Genomic DNA, 15,588 nt, shown 5'->3' with positions numbered 1-15,588 from the left:
TCTAGTGCTCTTTGCACTGCACCCCTTTAACAAGAAATAGAGGATGGGCCAGAGGGAAGAATATCTTACTTTTTCTCTTACTAGAAATTGAGAGTTGGAATGGCAGGGATGAGATGTGTTGCATTAGCTTCCTCGTAGGACTGAGAAAGGGCTTTCCATTCAACTCCCTGGTTCCAGTGTCTTTTTAGAAACTTATTTGACACATTTCCACTTTCCTCGTTTGGAACCCAGACACTATCCAGCCTAGGTTCTGGCTCAGCTTTAGAGATTCCAGTGGCAGGCAGTTCCAGGGGCCAGGGGAGCCATTGTTTGGTTGAATTTGGCAACAAAAGCTGCAACATCACCAATCTCCCAAGACTCATGTAGCAGGATTTACAGCAAACACAATGGCTGTTATCTCTGTAGTACGCCCACAGAGGAGTGGCTTGCTTCATCTCAGAAATTAATAGAATGGAGAGGAAACAGCTCTTATAGAGCTGTGGGTCCCTTTCTTTCCTGTTCATAGAACTAGGAGCTGGGGACCCTGAGGTAATGTCATTTCACCTAACTAGAGGGCCCATCTTCTCCAACTTCAAGGGCAATCCAGTTTCTAAAATAGAAAGTCGGCTTTCTATTTTATGACTCTGATGTGTGCATGGTTGGGGGGTGGGGTGGAGCGGAGATTAGTGAAATCTTGCTTCTCTCCTTTTTCCCTTGTTATCCACTATCAAAGTATTGTGAATGTGGCAACCAGTTGAGGATATAGAGATTTACAAAACTTGCTTACTTGGAGGCCCAGTTCTCCCAGAGATGGCAGTTGGATGAGATGGAGCAATTTATGCAGACAGCAACCTGTCCTCTAAATTGCCAGGCTTTTGGTCAGGCATCTTCCCGATGGGAATCCCTAACCTCCATCCTAGTTACCCTTTGTTTTCTTGTGGCTCTTTTATGGTCAGCAACTGAGTCGGCAAAGGGAAACCTCCTGGCGACATACCCAGAGACCATTACTGGTTCAGCTGTGGCTTTGAATTTGTTTCACACTTGTTTCCACTCACTCGGAGCCACAATCCTAGGGAAAAAAGGGGGGTAGATTCTATTTGCAGGGGTCCTCTTCCCCTTCTGCTTACCCACCCTGCCAACCGTCTTTGAAAAGTGTGGTTGGAATGTGGTTTGGAAATGGTCTTTTGAGCCATTTGTAAGTCTCACCCAAACTTCACCTTCACTGTTTTGGAGTCCCACCTTGCACTTGATCAGAAGCTGCCCGTCTGGCTGACCTATACATCTTGAGATTATTACAAAGGTCAGATGAACCAGACACAAGAATAGCTAAGTTGAATTACACTAGTGGGGCACATTGGTTACTACAGTCCTTAGCTTACATTAGGGCTCCCTCTTCCTGTTGCCCAGCTCTGTGTGTTTTGACAAATATGTGAGGTCAATTATCCACCAGGACAGTGCCATTCAGAGTAGTTTCACTGCCCTAAACATCCCCTGAGTGCTACCTCTTTATCCCTTCACCTCCCCCTGCACCTCTGATATTTTTACTGTCCCTGTACTTTTGTCTTTTACGCCATGTCACATGATTGGAATCGTATTCTGTAGACTTTTCAGTCTCTTTTTATACTTAGCAATATAATGTTCCTCCATGAGGGTTTTTTTTTTTCACTGTAGCTTTGTGGCATGCTTTATTTTTAAAATTTTATTTATTTATTTTAATAATAAATTGTCTTTTTTTAAAGGTACATGAATCAGAAAAAATGTTACATTAAAAAATATAAGAGGTTCCCATATACTGCTATCCCCCAACCCCACTCCTCCCACAACTTCTTTCATCATTGTGACACATTCATTGCATTTGGTGAATAGATTTTGGAGCACTGCTGCACCGCATGGATTAAAGTTTACATTGTCGTTTACAGTCTCCCCCAGTCCATTCAGTTGGTAATGGCAGGATATATAATGTCCTGCATCTGTCCCTGCAATAAAATTCAGGACAACTTCAAGTCCCAAAAATGCCCCCACATCACATCTCTTCTTCCCTCTCCCTGCCCTCAACAACTACCGTGGCCCTTTTCTCCACATCAATGCTACAGTTTCTTCTATTACTAATCACTAGTTCTATAGTGGAATACCAGCAATTTCACTCTAATACATATTATATTCCTCCATCTTGTGAACCCTGGGATGGCGATGTCCATTCCACCTCTAAACAGAGAGTGAGCTTAGATCCCACATGGCTGATGGATGGGATTCTCCTGCTTGTAGTTATAGACACTCTCTTGGTTTCTTGGTGTGGTTGTTGAGCATCTTCACCTCCCTATTACCTGACCTGGGTAAGTCCGATGAACCAGAGAGTAGGTGTTGCAACTCTGCTGAGGCTCAGGGCCCAGCTGGCACATAGACAGTCCAGAGATTCAAGTCTCCTGAGTATACACCAACCCCAGCGCCAACCACGGGTTCAGTAAAAGTGACAAGAGGAATGTGTGCAAAGGTCACATCTGACTTTTTGTGGCTTGATAGCTCATTTCTTTTTAAGCATATGGAATTTCAATAGGAGACAGATCTTGGCTCCTCCCGCAGATGGGTGGGCTGATGGTGTGAGACTCTTGAAGGTGTTAGCCTTAGCCATCCAGATTGAGAGGGCCCCAGAGCCTGCATGTGTGTGTCACATGCCATTTCTGTCTCCATCTATACCCCATCACACATGGGTGCAAAGGACTGGCTGATCACACAGTACTTTGAGACCCCTGGGGAAATGCAAGGTGGTTTTAATAGTAGATTTAAGTATGAGAATTCGAAAAGAGCTGACCTTGAACTTCCTTGGAGAGGTTGCAAAGATTCCCCATCTCTGAGCAGCCATCTATTTCATTCATAGGGCAGCTTCTGGACAAGCTGGGGGCATTACATGGACAATGGAAGGGAGGGGGCACTCTTTGCTCGTCTTCTGTGTTCAGCCATTTAATGGTAATGGGTTGCGACTAGCCTTCTCAGCCAGTACTCATTCTGAGCTTCCCAAGCTTGGGGGATGCATGCTTGCCCCATGCAAAAAGAGCACTGGAGTCAGAGTAAGAACTCCGGTCTGATTCCAGGGCTGTAACAAGCTCTTTGTGAAACCTTGAGCAAGTCCTCTTCCTCTTGAGGTCAGAGGGCATGAGTGTGATCTACACTGTGCCAAGCCCTGGGCTAGATCAGGCGGAGAGAACGAGCGAGTGTCTCTCTTGTGCCAGGTGCTCTGTGAGCATTGGCTCATCGGCCGCCAGGGGGTCAGAGAGGCAGAAGACTTTCCCACATTCACACAGTCAGTAGGCTAGCAGCTTTCTGCAGGCTAGAGCAGTGGGCACAAAGAGCGGAGATTGCCTGTAGCTTTCATTCTGGTAGCAGAGGCAGCTTGCCTGGACCCAGGATGAGCTCGCTAACCAGCATTGTGGGCCAGCCCCGCTGCTGCCCTTGGCTGGGGGAGCTCAGGCATCTGAGTCTCACTTCTAGAGCCCAGGTGGCCCCTGGGGCCATCAGGCAGGCAGCTGTCACCACCACTTCCTGAGGCCCTGAGCCTGTCTCTGCCTGGTTCAGGGCTTCAGGGATGACGAGGAACAAGGATGGATGTGAATGCACTTTAAACCGCACAAGATGTTACCGCTGTTGAGACTTTTGAATGATCAGAGATTGGCACTTGTTCAGTTCTTTGGATCAGAAGGGCGATGGCAGCTGCGTAGATAGGGACACTCTGGGCCCGGGGAGCATTGGGGTCAAGGGCCGCAGTCTGTCCGCCCCTTTCTCTTGTAAGGATCCTCCCCACAGGGCACACAGCTGCTCTCTCTCTTTTCTCCCTCCTCCTTCTGCGCTTGGGGGGCCGTTTCCCCTGCACAGAGACCTGACCAGGGTGGGAAGCCGGGCAGGTCCCTTACCCTCAGAGGGCTCCCTCCCGCATGGGCTGGGCGTGCCTCACCTCCGGGCCCTGCCAGGCTTCCGGGCTGGGGTCCTGCAAATCTCTGCTTGTTTGAGGGGCAAGATGCAGGGAAGGGGGGGTTGCATTTTGCAGCTGCCTTCTGGGAGCTCAGCCCTGCCTCTTTCTGAGCTGCCAGCAGCCCATGTTGCCACTGCCCTTTTCCTGCCCAGCCCCTGCCAACAGCTGCCTGGACATTCGGCCCAAGGTAACAGGTGCCGGGAGCTGGGGCTGCTCCGGGGAGGGGAGCAGACGCTGTTGGAGCCCAGGGCAGGGGAGGCAGGAGAGCCCAGTGGAGGCTTACGTACCACCCCCTGCCAGGCTGTGTGCAAGCTGGGATCACGGCCCATGGTTCCCCACACCCAGGGCTCTTCCTTCACTGGAAACCCCAGCATAAGCTTGCCCTGGGGTGCTGACTCCCAGGCCTCAGGAGCAGGAGTATTTGCTTCTGAGGCTTGCTTTACAGAATTTGATTGTAGAATAATTTATTAGGCCTCTCCTCCCCCCATGCCTTTTTTCCTCTTTCCCCTCCTTCCCCCCTTCCCTTCTCCTCATCTCCCTCTCTTCCCCTCCTTTGCTCAGCACCTCCTGACACATAGTAAATGCACTGTAAGCAGTGACTGCTGTTAACCTTTGCCAGAAGTTTCCTTAGGAATTGCCCAGCCAAAGCCCTTTGTTGGACACAAGCAGAGGCCAGGGGCACACAGAGGGGACATGGCCAGGGTTACTGAGCCAGTTAGTGAATCCATCACAGTTTCTGAAAAACGGTTGTCTCTTGGCCTTGTGCTGGAAATGGGAAGAGAGCAAGATCATTTGCAGAAAAGCGGTCTTTAAAAATTTGTATTATTATTTTGTTCATTGTCTTTTTTTTAAAAGACACATAGATCACACAAAATGTTACATTAAAAAATACAAGAGGTTCCCATATTACCCCACACCCCCGCACACACACTCCTCCCACATCAACAACCTCCAGAAAAGCTTTTTCTTCAATGGTTGATTCAAATCTGCAGCGGCCAGCTGTGTGCTGTCACCAGGCTAGGTGCGGAGTAGGGAGCAGCCCCAAGCTTCCGAGAGTAAGGTCAGTGGAGGTGGCAAGATACACGCCCCACCTGGGGTGGGGGGCGGGAGGACAGAAGTGAAGCCGCATCTTGGGGCTCCTTGATGCCCCTTCGAGGAGACTGGAAGCACCAGGCCCCCCGGGATTCTGGAGGGGGTACTCCCCCCCACCCACCCACCCAGGGATGTGCAATAATGCTAGCTCTCTTTTGGGAAGGTGAAAAATGCCTGCAGCCTGAGGGGCAACTCAGAGTCAACTTACTTCCCTTGCGGGAGGTGCTTTGCTCCCCACAGTGCTCTAGGTCAGGGGTCAGCAAACTCTGGCCTGTTTTTGTAAATCAAGTTTTATTGGAACACAGCCACGCCCAGTTATTAACGTATTGTCTACCCCAAAGAGTTGTAGAGTTGCAGCGGAGGCCACATGGCCTCCAAAGCTGACAGTGTTTACTACGTGATTCTTTACAGGAAGAGCTTGCCAACCCCTGATCTAGGCCCCTGGGCACTTGGTTCGTGTTGTCCTCTGCAATGGCTCCTCTCCTTCCCGCAGCATCCATTTCTCCCCCACCCTCCACACCAGAGTAGGTAGATCTTTTACAAACAGATCGGGCAGCTCATTCTTCTGTTTAACTCCTCCACCCAGTGGCTTCCTGGGGCCTGCAGAGGCCCTCTGGGGATTCGCTCTCCTTCCCTGAACATTTCTTGCCTCTTTTCCTCCCTCAAACCAAGCCGCTGGGATTTAGAACAATGAACTTGGCCCAAATAAAATCCTTCCTGGAAGCCAGCCTCCAAACACCACAAGACCCACTTTCTGCTTTCTGGATATAAGGCTTCAGGCAGCTAAGTGCACAGTAGCTAACTGCTGGCCATGCTTTTTCTATAGCCACATGACAGCTGGAGACTTAGAAATTCTTGCCCTTTGCTGTAGTTAAATCTGTCAGAAAAATTTTTTATTGGCAACATATAGACAAAAATCTCCTGTGATTTACTCAGTAATGCAGCTTCAGTTTTCCAGGTAGAAAAACATCATTGTGAATGACTACAGGGAGACTGTTTTGAGGTTTCTGTTAATAACGCATTCAGACTCAATCTTCTTCCTGTGGCCTGGTCAGAGAAGGTTCTGACAGAGCAGTATAAGAAGAAGGAAATGTCCTGCAGGGACCCCTCTGATCCCAACAACACAACCAGAACATCATCACCATCACCTCTACAGCCGTTTCCTGCACTACTGCTATCACAGCTACCTCCTCTGTCCCCACCACCACCACCACCACCACCACCACCACCACCACCACCACCACCTCCACCATCACCACCAGCACCTCCACCACCATCACTACCATCACCATCTCCATCACCACCAGCACCATCACCACCTCCACCACCATCACCATCATCACCTCCACCATCACCACCACCACCACCACTACCACTACTTCCACCATCACCACCTCCACTACCATCACCACCACCACCACCTCCACCATCACCACCACTACCAACACCAGCACCTCCACCGTCACCACCTCCACCACCACCACCACCACCACCACCATCACCACCATCATCACCACCTCCATCACCACCACCACCTCTGTCACCACCAGCACCACCACTGCCTCCACCTCTACCACCTCCAACACACACATACTTTTTCAGGTTATATGATACCTTCCACTATGCAATCACAGACACTTTCTGCATCTTGTGAAAGAACTGTACATATTTCTTAAATTGTCAACATTTTCAATATGTAACCTACTTTTGTTACTTTTTGAGTGCTTTGGGGCTGTGGGACTTCAGTGTGTATTCTGGCAAATGCACACTTTTTAAGAAAGATAACTTTGGAGGAGGACTCGTTCATCTCATAAAAGGATTTTTTGAGGATTGCCTTTCAATGACAAACCCTTGCTACATTTAGTTGTGACCTGGTTTACAGAAGTAAGCTTTGTGTACAGCTGTTTGGAGAGCAGCCAACGACCAAAGGCAGAACTGCCTTGAATGGCAAATGCTGCTGAGTCAGCCATTTAGAAGCCTATTTTAGGACCACCAAGAATGTGTTTGCATTTTTAAGAGTGGGGAGACAGAGAGAGAGAGAAAGAGAGAGAGAGAGAGAGAGAGAAAATATTTATTTGGTATCTACACCGTGCCTGATGCTATGCTAACTTCACATTTCCCAAATTTGTGAAAGGCCTCACTTTCTCCATATTATAGGTAAGAAAACTGAGGCTCAAAGAGGGAGAATGACTTGCTCTAGGTGACCACTGGTTAGTGGCAAGGCTAAGACATTTAGTGAGGGTTAGAGGCTGCTGCCTCCAGCCCTCTCACCACCCCACACTGCTAAGTTCTGCTCTCTGGAGTCGAGGCATTTCTTTGGTGATCAGGTTACCCCTTCCCAACTGGACAGGAACTGGTTTTCAAGTGCTATTCCTGGTGGTGGAGCAGAGAGAACTGATTTGAATCCTTCTCAGACACCATCTGCAGCCCAGGGAGTTGTGTCTGGCAGTTCAAGCCCCAGAATCTGAACTTGAATCTTCTGGCTAGACACAGCAGTGCACGTTGAGGACTTTGCTGGAAAATAAGTGGACCGGGGAGGATCTGAAGATTCCCAGCAACCAGGCTCTATTAGTGGACATCAAAAATCCACATTAGGATTTTCCTCATCAGGTGCAACCCTGGGGTGTGTAATTTAGAAAACTTTAGGGCAAGTATAGTTCTAGCAGGCAAATCCAAATGTCACGACTGAGACAGAACAGCAGGTTTTTATCCTCAAGCAAAGTGTGCAGAGCTGAAATGACCTGCCCATCTCTCGGTGCCCCAGGATAACCTCCCATTTCCTTCGGGGCTGGCTGGCTTACTGGACCCTGCTGTCCAGGCTGAAGGCTGGCTCTGCTCTGCCACTGACTGGCTGTGTGATTTTAGCAAGCCGTCTGCCCCCCCCCCCAAGCCTCAGTTACCCATGTGCAAAACAGGGGTGCTAAGCACATCAGCCTACTGGGCAAGTGCTTGTTCCTCCTGCAGGCACATCTCCTGCTGCTTCTGGCCACCCTGTGTCCCGAGATGGCCCTGGAGGGGTTTCCTGCTTGGCCGATTGATAAACAGCAGATGATGGGGTTCCAGATGTTTATCAGCTGGAGGAGCTGCAGGTGGCAGGGAAGGGAGGTGTGCCACAGGAAAGACTTCCAAAGGATGGACAAGGCAGTGCCATGATAGCCAAAAGGTGGAACCAATCCAAGTGTCCATCAGCTGATGGATGGATAAACAAGATGTGGCCTATCCATACGATGGACTAGCATTTAGTCATAAAAAGTGAACTGCTGCTGCGTGCTACATGGCTGAGCCCTGCTAAGTGAAATTAGCCAGTCTCAGAAGGGTTCCATTTAGGTGAGATGCCCAGAAGAGGTAAATCTGTACAGACTGAAAGCACATTAGTGTTTGCCAGGGCCTGGGGAAGGAGGGACTGAGAGTGACTGCCTAATGGGTATGAGCTTTCCCTTTGAGAGGATGAAAACATGCTGGAACGAGGTAGAAGTGATGGTCGTACAACACTGTGAATGAGCTCAACACCACTCAATTGCTGTGGGAATTTCAGCTCAGTTGAAAAAAATTGGTGAGGACAGCAAATGCTGGTGAGGATGTAGAGAAGCTGGATCTCTCATACAACTCCTCAGATTCCCAGGTTGGCCTCTTTTCACAGGAAGAAGCCCTGATCCCATCTCCTCCAAATACATTCCCCTGTAGCATCACCAGTGTGATAAAGATGTCTTTGAGAAGCCAGGAGGGGGGACTTGCTCAAAGAGAGCATACAGTTCAGTTCTTTGCAGGGGGCGCCAATGCACAAGGCGAACAATGCGTTTGTTGCGTCCGTGTGCCTCTCTAGGCTGACCTGCCATTTCTTCTTCCTCGTGGGCCTAGACTGAAGAAGGGAAGAATGAAGTTCAACATCAGGGGCTTGGAAACTTGCAGGGGCAAAGTGTAAAAGTTTCTGGTGGAGTGTGGATGTATTTGGGAGAGAATCAGCAAAGCAAATTGGCCTGAACCAACTGGAAGGAGACAGTCTTCACCTTTCTGACCATTTTCCCCAGAGCCTACTTGCCCACTGCCTGGGAGGGAAATTGAGGCTCCTCAGCTGACCTTCCCTGCAGACCTTCAGCCTCCTACATTCTTACCTAGTAGGAAGTGGGCCTTTTCTTGGTGTTCATGTTGAACTTCAAGAGAGCGCGTCCAGAAGTAAGCTTTGAATAGCCTGACCGACTTCTTCAGAGAGAGTAATAGACACAGTTGTATTCTTTATCCTCACTATGCCCATTTTGGGAGCCCAGACTGTACACTGATAATCTAGATCAGTTCCAAGAAGTCTTTGCCTTTTTTATCATTTGTAGAAGGGAGAGAGTTGCCACGTTGTCACTGTTCAGGCAGGACCAGGACCAGAAATAAACTTGCCTTCAGAGCTGAACTTGGCCCCTATTAGAAAGCTTGCCTTTGTTTTCTCATTAGTGGGGGTGGGGGCAAGGTGGGGAGGTGGGAAGCCATCACATGCTTTGATGTGCGTTGTAAAGAAGGTGTATAAGGTCCTGGAGGAGCGCATGGGTGGCTCTCTCTGCGCCAGTATGAAGTGGGGTTGTGCAGGCATCCTGTGTGGTGCCAGGGCACCACCCCTCACTGTCCCTCCCCCCAAAGGCCAGACTTCAGACTCGAGTTGGGACACCTGGGGTCTACTTTTGTCATTATCACCTAACCAGTTGTGTGACCACAGGCAAGTCGCACGCCATTCCATTTTCTGTAAAAAGAGAAGGCTGAGATAAATTTTCTAGAAATCCTGCCGGTATCTACTCATTTGCTTATTGTCAAAATAATAATTATTATTATTACCCTCTCTCACCGTGAGAGGGTAGGATGATGCATGGTACGTGGCTAGAGACAGGAGAACATGTGTGAAGCAGGAAATGGAAATGCTCAGCCTCGCTAGAATAGCATATGTTATTGTAAGCACAACCTGCCTCGCTTGGCCTCGTTTGGGGTTGGCTGGCATTCTCGCAGTGCATCCAGGGCACTTCAGGCCAAAATGCACAGACTCTTAACAGTGGAGTCTTGGTCAACCCCTGCTCCTCTTCACTGCTTCTGCCCTATTCCCAGGAAAAGCAAGGTGACATGCCCGCCTGACATTAGTATCCTCACCAAGAGTTCCAGCCAAAGACTTGGCCTAGCGAAAGGACTACCTGCTCTAGCTCCTCAGATCCACCAGGAACGGGGCACCTCTTGACACCCCGCAGGAGCTTCACGTTTGCTTTGATATGGATGATGGGTGCTCTCACCCCGCACACTTGGCCTGCTGTTCTGCAGACTTCAATGCAAGGTGTCATGGCCAGCACACTGGGCCCCTTATGAGTCTGTTTCATACATTTACACTTTGAATATATTGCATTTCTTTACATTCTTTGGGAGAATGTAGAAGAGACCAAGTCTCAGTCTAGGAACTGATGGCTTGTTTGTGAGCTGCCCCGTGGTCCACTGCTTCATTCAGGTGATGTTCCATGAGCCCCTGCTGTGGGCCAGTTGCGTGGTAAGCTACTCCTGGGAGGATAAACGGCAAGGCCAAGACTCAGATCTCATGGTGCCTGCCTGGAACCCAGGGCCCCACGTCAAGCTGCCTCCATCCGTGTTCCAGGCCAGTGGCTTTCCCCCTGGCTGTCCATGTAGAATCAGCCATGGAACCTTGAAAACATCCAGTTGCCTGGGTTCTTCTATCCAGATGAGAACGAAGCGATAGTTTTGTGGCAAGAGGGCCTGGGAATCTGGATGTTTCTAAGGAATTCTGATGTGCAGCCAGGCCTGAGCACAACCCTGGGGTTCTCTTTTGACCTTCACTTTGCCCCCAAGCATGCCCAGAGCCCTAGTGACCTATAAGCTCATCCAGGGAGAGAAAGAGCCAAAGGTGAGGGAGTCAAGAAGGTCAGCACCCCAGGTCCTGGCAACACTTCTAAAGCTAGAAAGCGCTTTCTTACGTGATTATTTCAAGAGAAACATGTCTGTTAGACTGTCTGTTTTGAGGTGATTTCCTTTCCTGATTTTGGTCAAGAGCACACACCTTTCACCTTCCCCCACAGATGACTTGTAGGAAGCCATTTAAGAGAAGACTAAAGTAGGGCCGATTGATATGGCCCTGAACTCCAGAGTCATCTGTCATGACCATAGAACCTGTGGGTCTCTGTAGCCCTCAGGAGAACCAGCACCTGGGCTTCTACCTACTTTGGCTGTCTCTGGGACCCTGCTGAGGTGTGCATAAGCATTACCCCTCTGATGACCTCCCGGCTCTTTTTTGGAGACTCTTAGCCATATAAACTCATTTGTCCTTTCCATTTCCCCCTTTTATCCAAAGTCATAAAGCAGTTTTTAACACCTGAGATTACATGTAGGCTGAGATATTCTGCTGGTCTGAGTTGACCCTTTTATTCAAGGTCTTTTTCTAGTTACATCATCAGCTGGTGCTTGGTAGTAATTGTAGCACTGATGTGGAGAAAGTGGCCATGGTAGCACTGAGGGTAGGGAGAGGGAAGAAGAGATGTGATGTGGGGGCATTTTCAGGACTTGGAGTTGACCTGGGTGGTGCTGCAGGGACAAATGCTGGACATTGTATGTCCTGCCATAACCCACTGGGTGGACTGGGGGAGAGTGTAAACTACAATGTAAACCACTATCCATATGGTACAGTAGTGCTCCAAAATGCAATTTTTTTAAATTCACCAAATGCAATAAATATCCCATGATGATGAAAGAGGTTGTTGATGTGGGAGGAGTGTGGTGGGGGGTGGGTATATGGGGACCTCTTACATTTTTTGAATGTAACATTTAAAGAAAAATAGTCTAAAGAAGGAAAAAAATTTAAAAAGACTAGAAGAGAAATATATATTGAAGATCACACAGCGTGTGGGCAGAGAGAGCAGAAACAGCCGGGCGGGGGAGGGGGAGGGGAAAAACTAAGGCATATCTTTGTAAAAAAAAAAAAAAGCTTTCGGGAGCTCTGCATCGCTCACAAGCAGTGCGTTGATACCTGGTGGGCAGCTGCCCCAGGGGCAGATCCCAGACTAGAATAGTGGTTGGCTGGAGACCCCTCCAGGTTAGTTTTATATGTATGTAGTGGGGTGTGTGTGTAAATAAATGAAATCACACTATAATTCATGTTTTGCCACCTGCCTTTTCCCCTAAACATGATCTCTTCCTGGACGTGCAGAGCTGCCTCACTCCTTTAAAGCTCTGCGGGATCCCATTGATCCTGTAGCCGGCTGCATTTGACCAAGACACTAAAAGCACTAAAACACTAAAAGCGAAGTGTCTAGGCTGCACTCTTCTTTTTTTTTAAATTGGGGTATCCATAGGCAAGAAGAATTGAAAATACCTTAGCTACTTCTAGTTTGCTCTTCAGTGCCTGCGATTTAGTGATTTCTGTGTGGTTTCATTGAACTCCCCTCTAATTGGGCAAAGAATATCTTTTGCATGGCTTTCTGTCTTCCTGAGTATGCAGACAGCATAATGCACTGCTTGAAATGTGACAAGACAGTTTAAATAAACACAGCAACAAAGAAACCAGGATTGTGTTTCCAAAAATAGGCTGTACTTTCTAGTTGACACCCATTGGTCTTTAAACAGGGATGTCTGTTTTACCTTGCAGGTATCCTGTTATTAGCTTTAATGTGCCAGACCTTTATAAAAATCTTTCTCTTTTCTTCCCTCCTCTTTTCTTCTCTTTCAGCCACAGGGAACCATTAAGAGGAGGCAGGAAGGAGACAACTTCCAATTTCCAGGCATGGCTGAAGGGGGTTACCCGAATAAAATTAAAAGACCCTGCCTTGAAGATGTCACCCTATCTATGGGTCCAGGTGCCCATCCCAGTAACCCGTGTGCAGAGCTGCAGGTTCCTGTGTCAGCAATGAATCCTGGCTCCGCAGCCATGGGCGTAGTTGGCCATTCATTGATGCTGGAAAATAATCCCATGAATGGCAGTGCTATGGGCTCCCCATTTGTGATGCCACCAACTGCAGAAATGGGACTGAAAGGACCAACTCTCTCTTACTATGACAAAGTAAACAGCATGCCAGCCGTTGACCAGGAGCTCCAGGATCTGCTGGAGGAACTAACAAAAGTTCAAGAGCCTTCTTCTAGTGAGCTAGATCTTGAGAAGATCCTGGGGAGCAAGCCGGAAGACCCACTGGCCTTAGGCCATCCCCAGGCACCCCTGGGCACAGCTCCCAAGCCTCCGGTCCAGATGCCACACTTGGAGAGCCTTGCTCCCAGCAAGGAGTTTGCTTCCAGTTGCAGCCAAGCCGTGGGTGTGCCGCTTCAAATCCCTGCCTCCTCCGCAGGGATCAGCTATGCACTTCCTTCAACCAGTAAGCAGATGGTCTTGCCCAGTTCTTCGATGGCGCAGGCCAAGAGCCAGGGCCCGGCCATGCTCCCCATTGCATTGCCCCCACTGCCAGGGCCCCAGTGGCACCATGCCCATCAGCTGAAGGCGCTGGCAGCCAGCAAGCAGGGATCCGCCACCAAGCGTCAAGGGCCTGTGCCCGGCTGGTCTGGCCTGCCCCCCCCAGGCCTCTCCCCACCCTACCGCCCAGTGCCATCGCCACAACCGCCACTGCCATTTAGCCAGCAGAGCCTCATGGTGTCCTGCATGTCATCCAGCAGCTTGGGAAGCACCCTCCAAGGCTTGCCCAATGCCTTACTCTCCAGCATGGCCACCAGCAGCAGTGCTGCCCTCGGAACCCCCGTGCCCTATGCTCCTGAGAAGCCCCCCAGCGCAGCGCTCCATCAGCAGCCACCGTTCGGCCCTCAGAGCTCCATCCTTGCCAACCTGATGTCCTCGACCATCAAGACCCCTCAGGGACACCTGATGTCCGCGCTGCCCACCAGCAACCCCGGGCCCTCCCCGCCCTATCGGCCGGAGCAGCTCTCCAGCCCAGGCCTGCCGCAGCAGTCCTTCACTCCCCAGTGTTCTGTGACCCGGGGCCTTGCTCCCACCAGCAACCCATTAAGCCAGCAGCAGCAGCAGCAGCAGCAGCAGCAGCAAGCAAATGCCATCTTTAAGCCCATGACCGCCAACTCATCCCAAACCCTGAGCATGATCATGCAGCAGGGACTGGCCAGCCCCAGCCCAGGGGCCCCAGAGCCATTCACCTTCGGCAACACCAAACCCTTGTCACATTTTGCCTCAGAGCCGGGCCCCCAGAAGACCCCCTCCATGCCTGTTGCCTCTAGGCAGCCTTCTCTGCTCCACTACCTGCAGCAGCCAACGCTGGCCCAGGCCCCCTCGGCCACCGCCACGGCCACCGCCACCTTGCAGCAGCAGCCTGACGAGTCCTCGTTCCTTCTGCAGCAGATGATGCAGCAGCCCCAGCGCTTTCAGCGGGCCACAGCCTTGGACTCCATGCCCTCTCTACCTAGACAGGTAAGCCAGTCTTGCTGTTGATTGTGTGGCTTTGTTTAGGAAATGAGGACTGTGTCATATGCTCTTGGTCCCTGGCTTTGGGGGGCACATCCAGGCTCCCAGTCTTTCTAAGGCTGGGCTTGAATCGGGAAAAGCATGTCAAGGCCAGCTCATTCTGTGGTTGAAGCACGGTGTTCATGAGGCCAGGGTTATGGTTGAGGTCATGTAACTTTCCTGGGCAGAAGCTGTGCGCACTCAAGGTGCTCCCAGGGGAAGGGGTGAAGCAGGGGAGAACGGCATGATCCCCAGCACAGGGCCAGTGAGGACATCTCAGAGTACCAGGAAATTGCATGGAAGCATTCAAGTCCTATCCCTGCCAGTACTAGGAGGAATGATGAGTCTCCAAGAAGTGACACTGAGCTCCTTTGGGGTGCCTCTCTCTGTGTGTTGGACACTTGGCAGGTCCTGAAGTGTGAAACAGTTACTCTCATCATCTCCTTTTCACATGATGAACCAGAGGCTCATAGAGTTGGAAGGACTTGCCCAGAGTCACACAGTTAACAAGGGACAGAGTGGGAACTTGAAACCAGGCAGAGAAATCACTCCTGACTTCTCCCCTCACCCCCTATATCTCATCGGTGGTTAAATCCATGATTCCAAGTGGGTGGTGTCTGTCACAGGGCCTCCTTTTTATGGCTCTCGTCCCTGCCTGTGTTAGTCATCCATTGCTGTGGAACACATTACCCCTCTGACAGCCCTCGGGCTTTCTGTCCCCTTCTCCCTGTGCCTCCCTCTTCCAGAACCTGCTGACCCCTTTTCTGAGGATCTCGAATAAGAGTGGCCAGGGCAGTCCTTGGGTCTCAGGGAGCAAAACCAAGCAGAGTGCCTCCCGCCAGGGAATCAGGCCAGCCAAGAGCACCCTTGGGAGTGCGCAGGGTGAGTGGTGCAGGGCGAGCAGCGCAGAGGCAGGCCAAGCGGGCAGCACCAGGCCCGCGCCCCGGGGGCTCAGGACCCTCGTCTGCAGTTCAGGAGCACTTTGGTTTGCTTCTGTTATAGGCCGGTTGCCATCTGTTTGCATGGACTTCTGCAGCTAGCTCAGTGGAGCACCAGCCTCAGCACTGGAACTCTTTCACTAGCAGGCAAGACCCTCAGCCTGGAGATGCATCACCAGCTAACATTGTGAGCCTCT

General features: G+C 50.4%; 1 protein-coding gene across 3 annotated transcripts in view; it reads left to right on the top strand.

The window, feature by feature from the left end:
* Positions 1–15,588, top strand: part of MAMLD1 (mastermind like domain containing 1) — a 101,749-nt gene that overhangs the window by 51,639 nt on the left and 34,522 nt on the right. For 2 of the 3 annotated variants that reach the window (XM_058291696.1, XM_058291697.2), the window contains exon 3: positions 12,729–14,420. In XM_058291696.1, coding sequence (XP_058147679.1) covers positions 12,729–14,420 — 1,692 coding nt within the window. Of the gene's footprint in view, positions 1–12,728; positions 14,421–15,455; positions 15,579–15,588 lie in introns of all 3 variants that reach the window. The other variant, XM_071212959.1, reaches the window with a different exon arrangement.

Source organism: Dasypus novemcinctus, chromosome X, assembly GCF_030445035.2.
Source record: "Dasypus novemcinctus isolate mDasNov1 chromosome X, mDasNov1.1.hap2, whole genome shotgun sequence".
NCBI lineage: Eukaryota > Metazoa > Chordata > Mammalia > Cingulata > Dasypodidae > Dasypus > Dasypus novemcinctus.
Note: the sequence above shows the minus strand (reverse complement) of the source record. Positions and strands in the feature narration are given on the sequence as shown.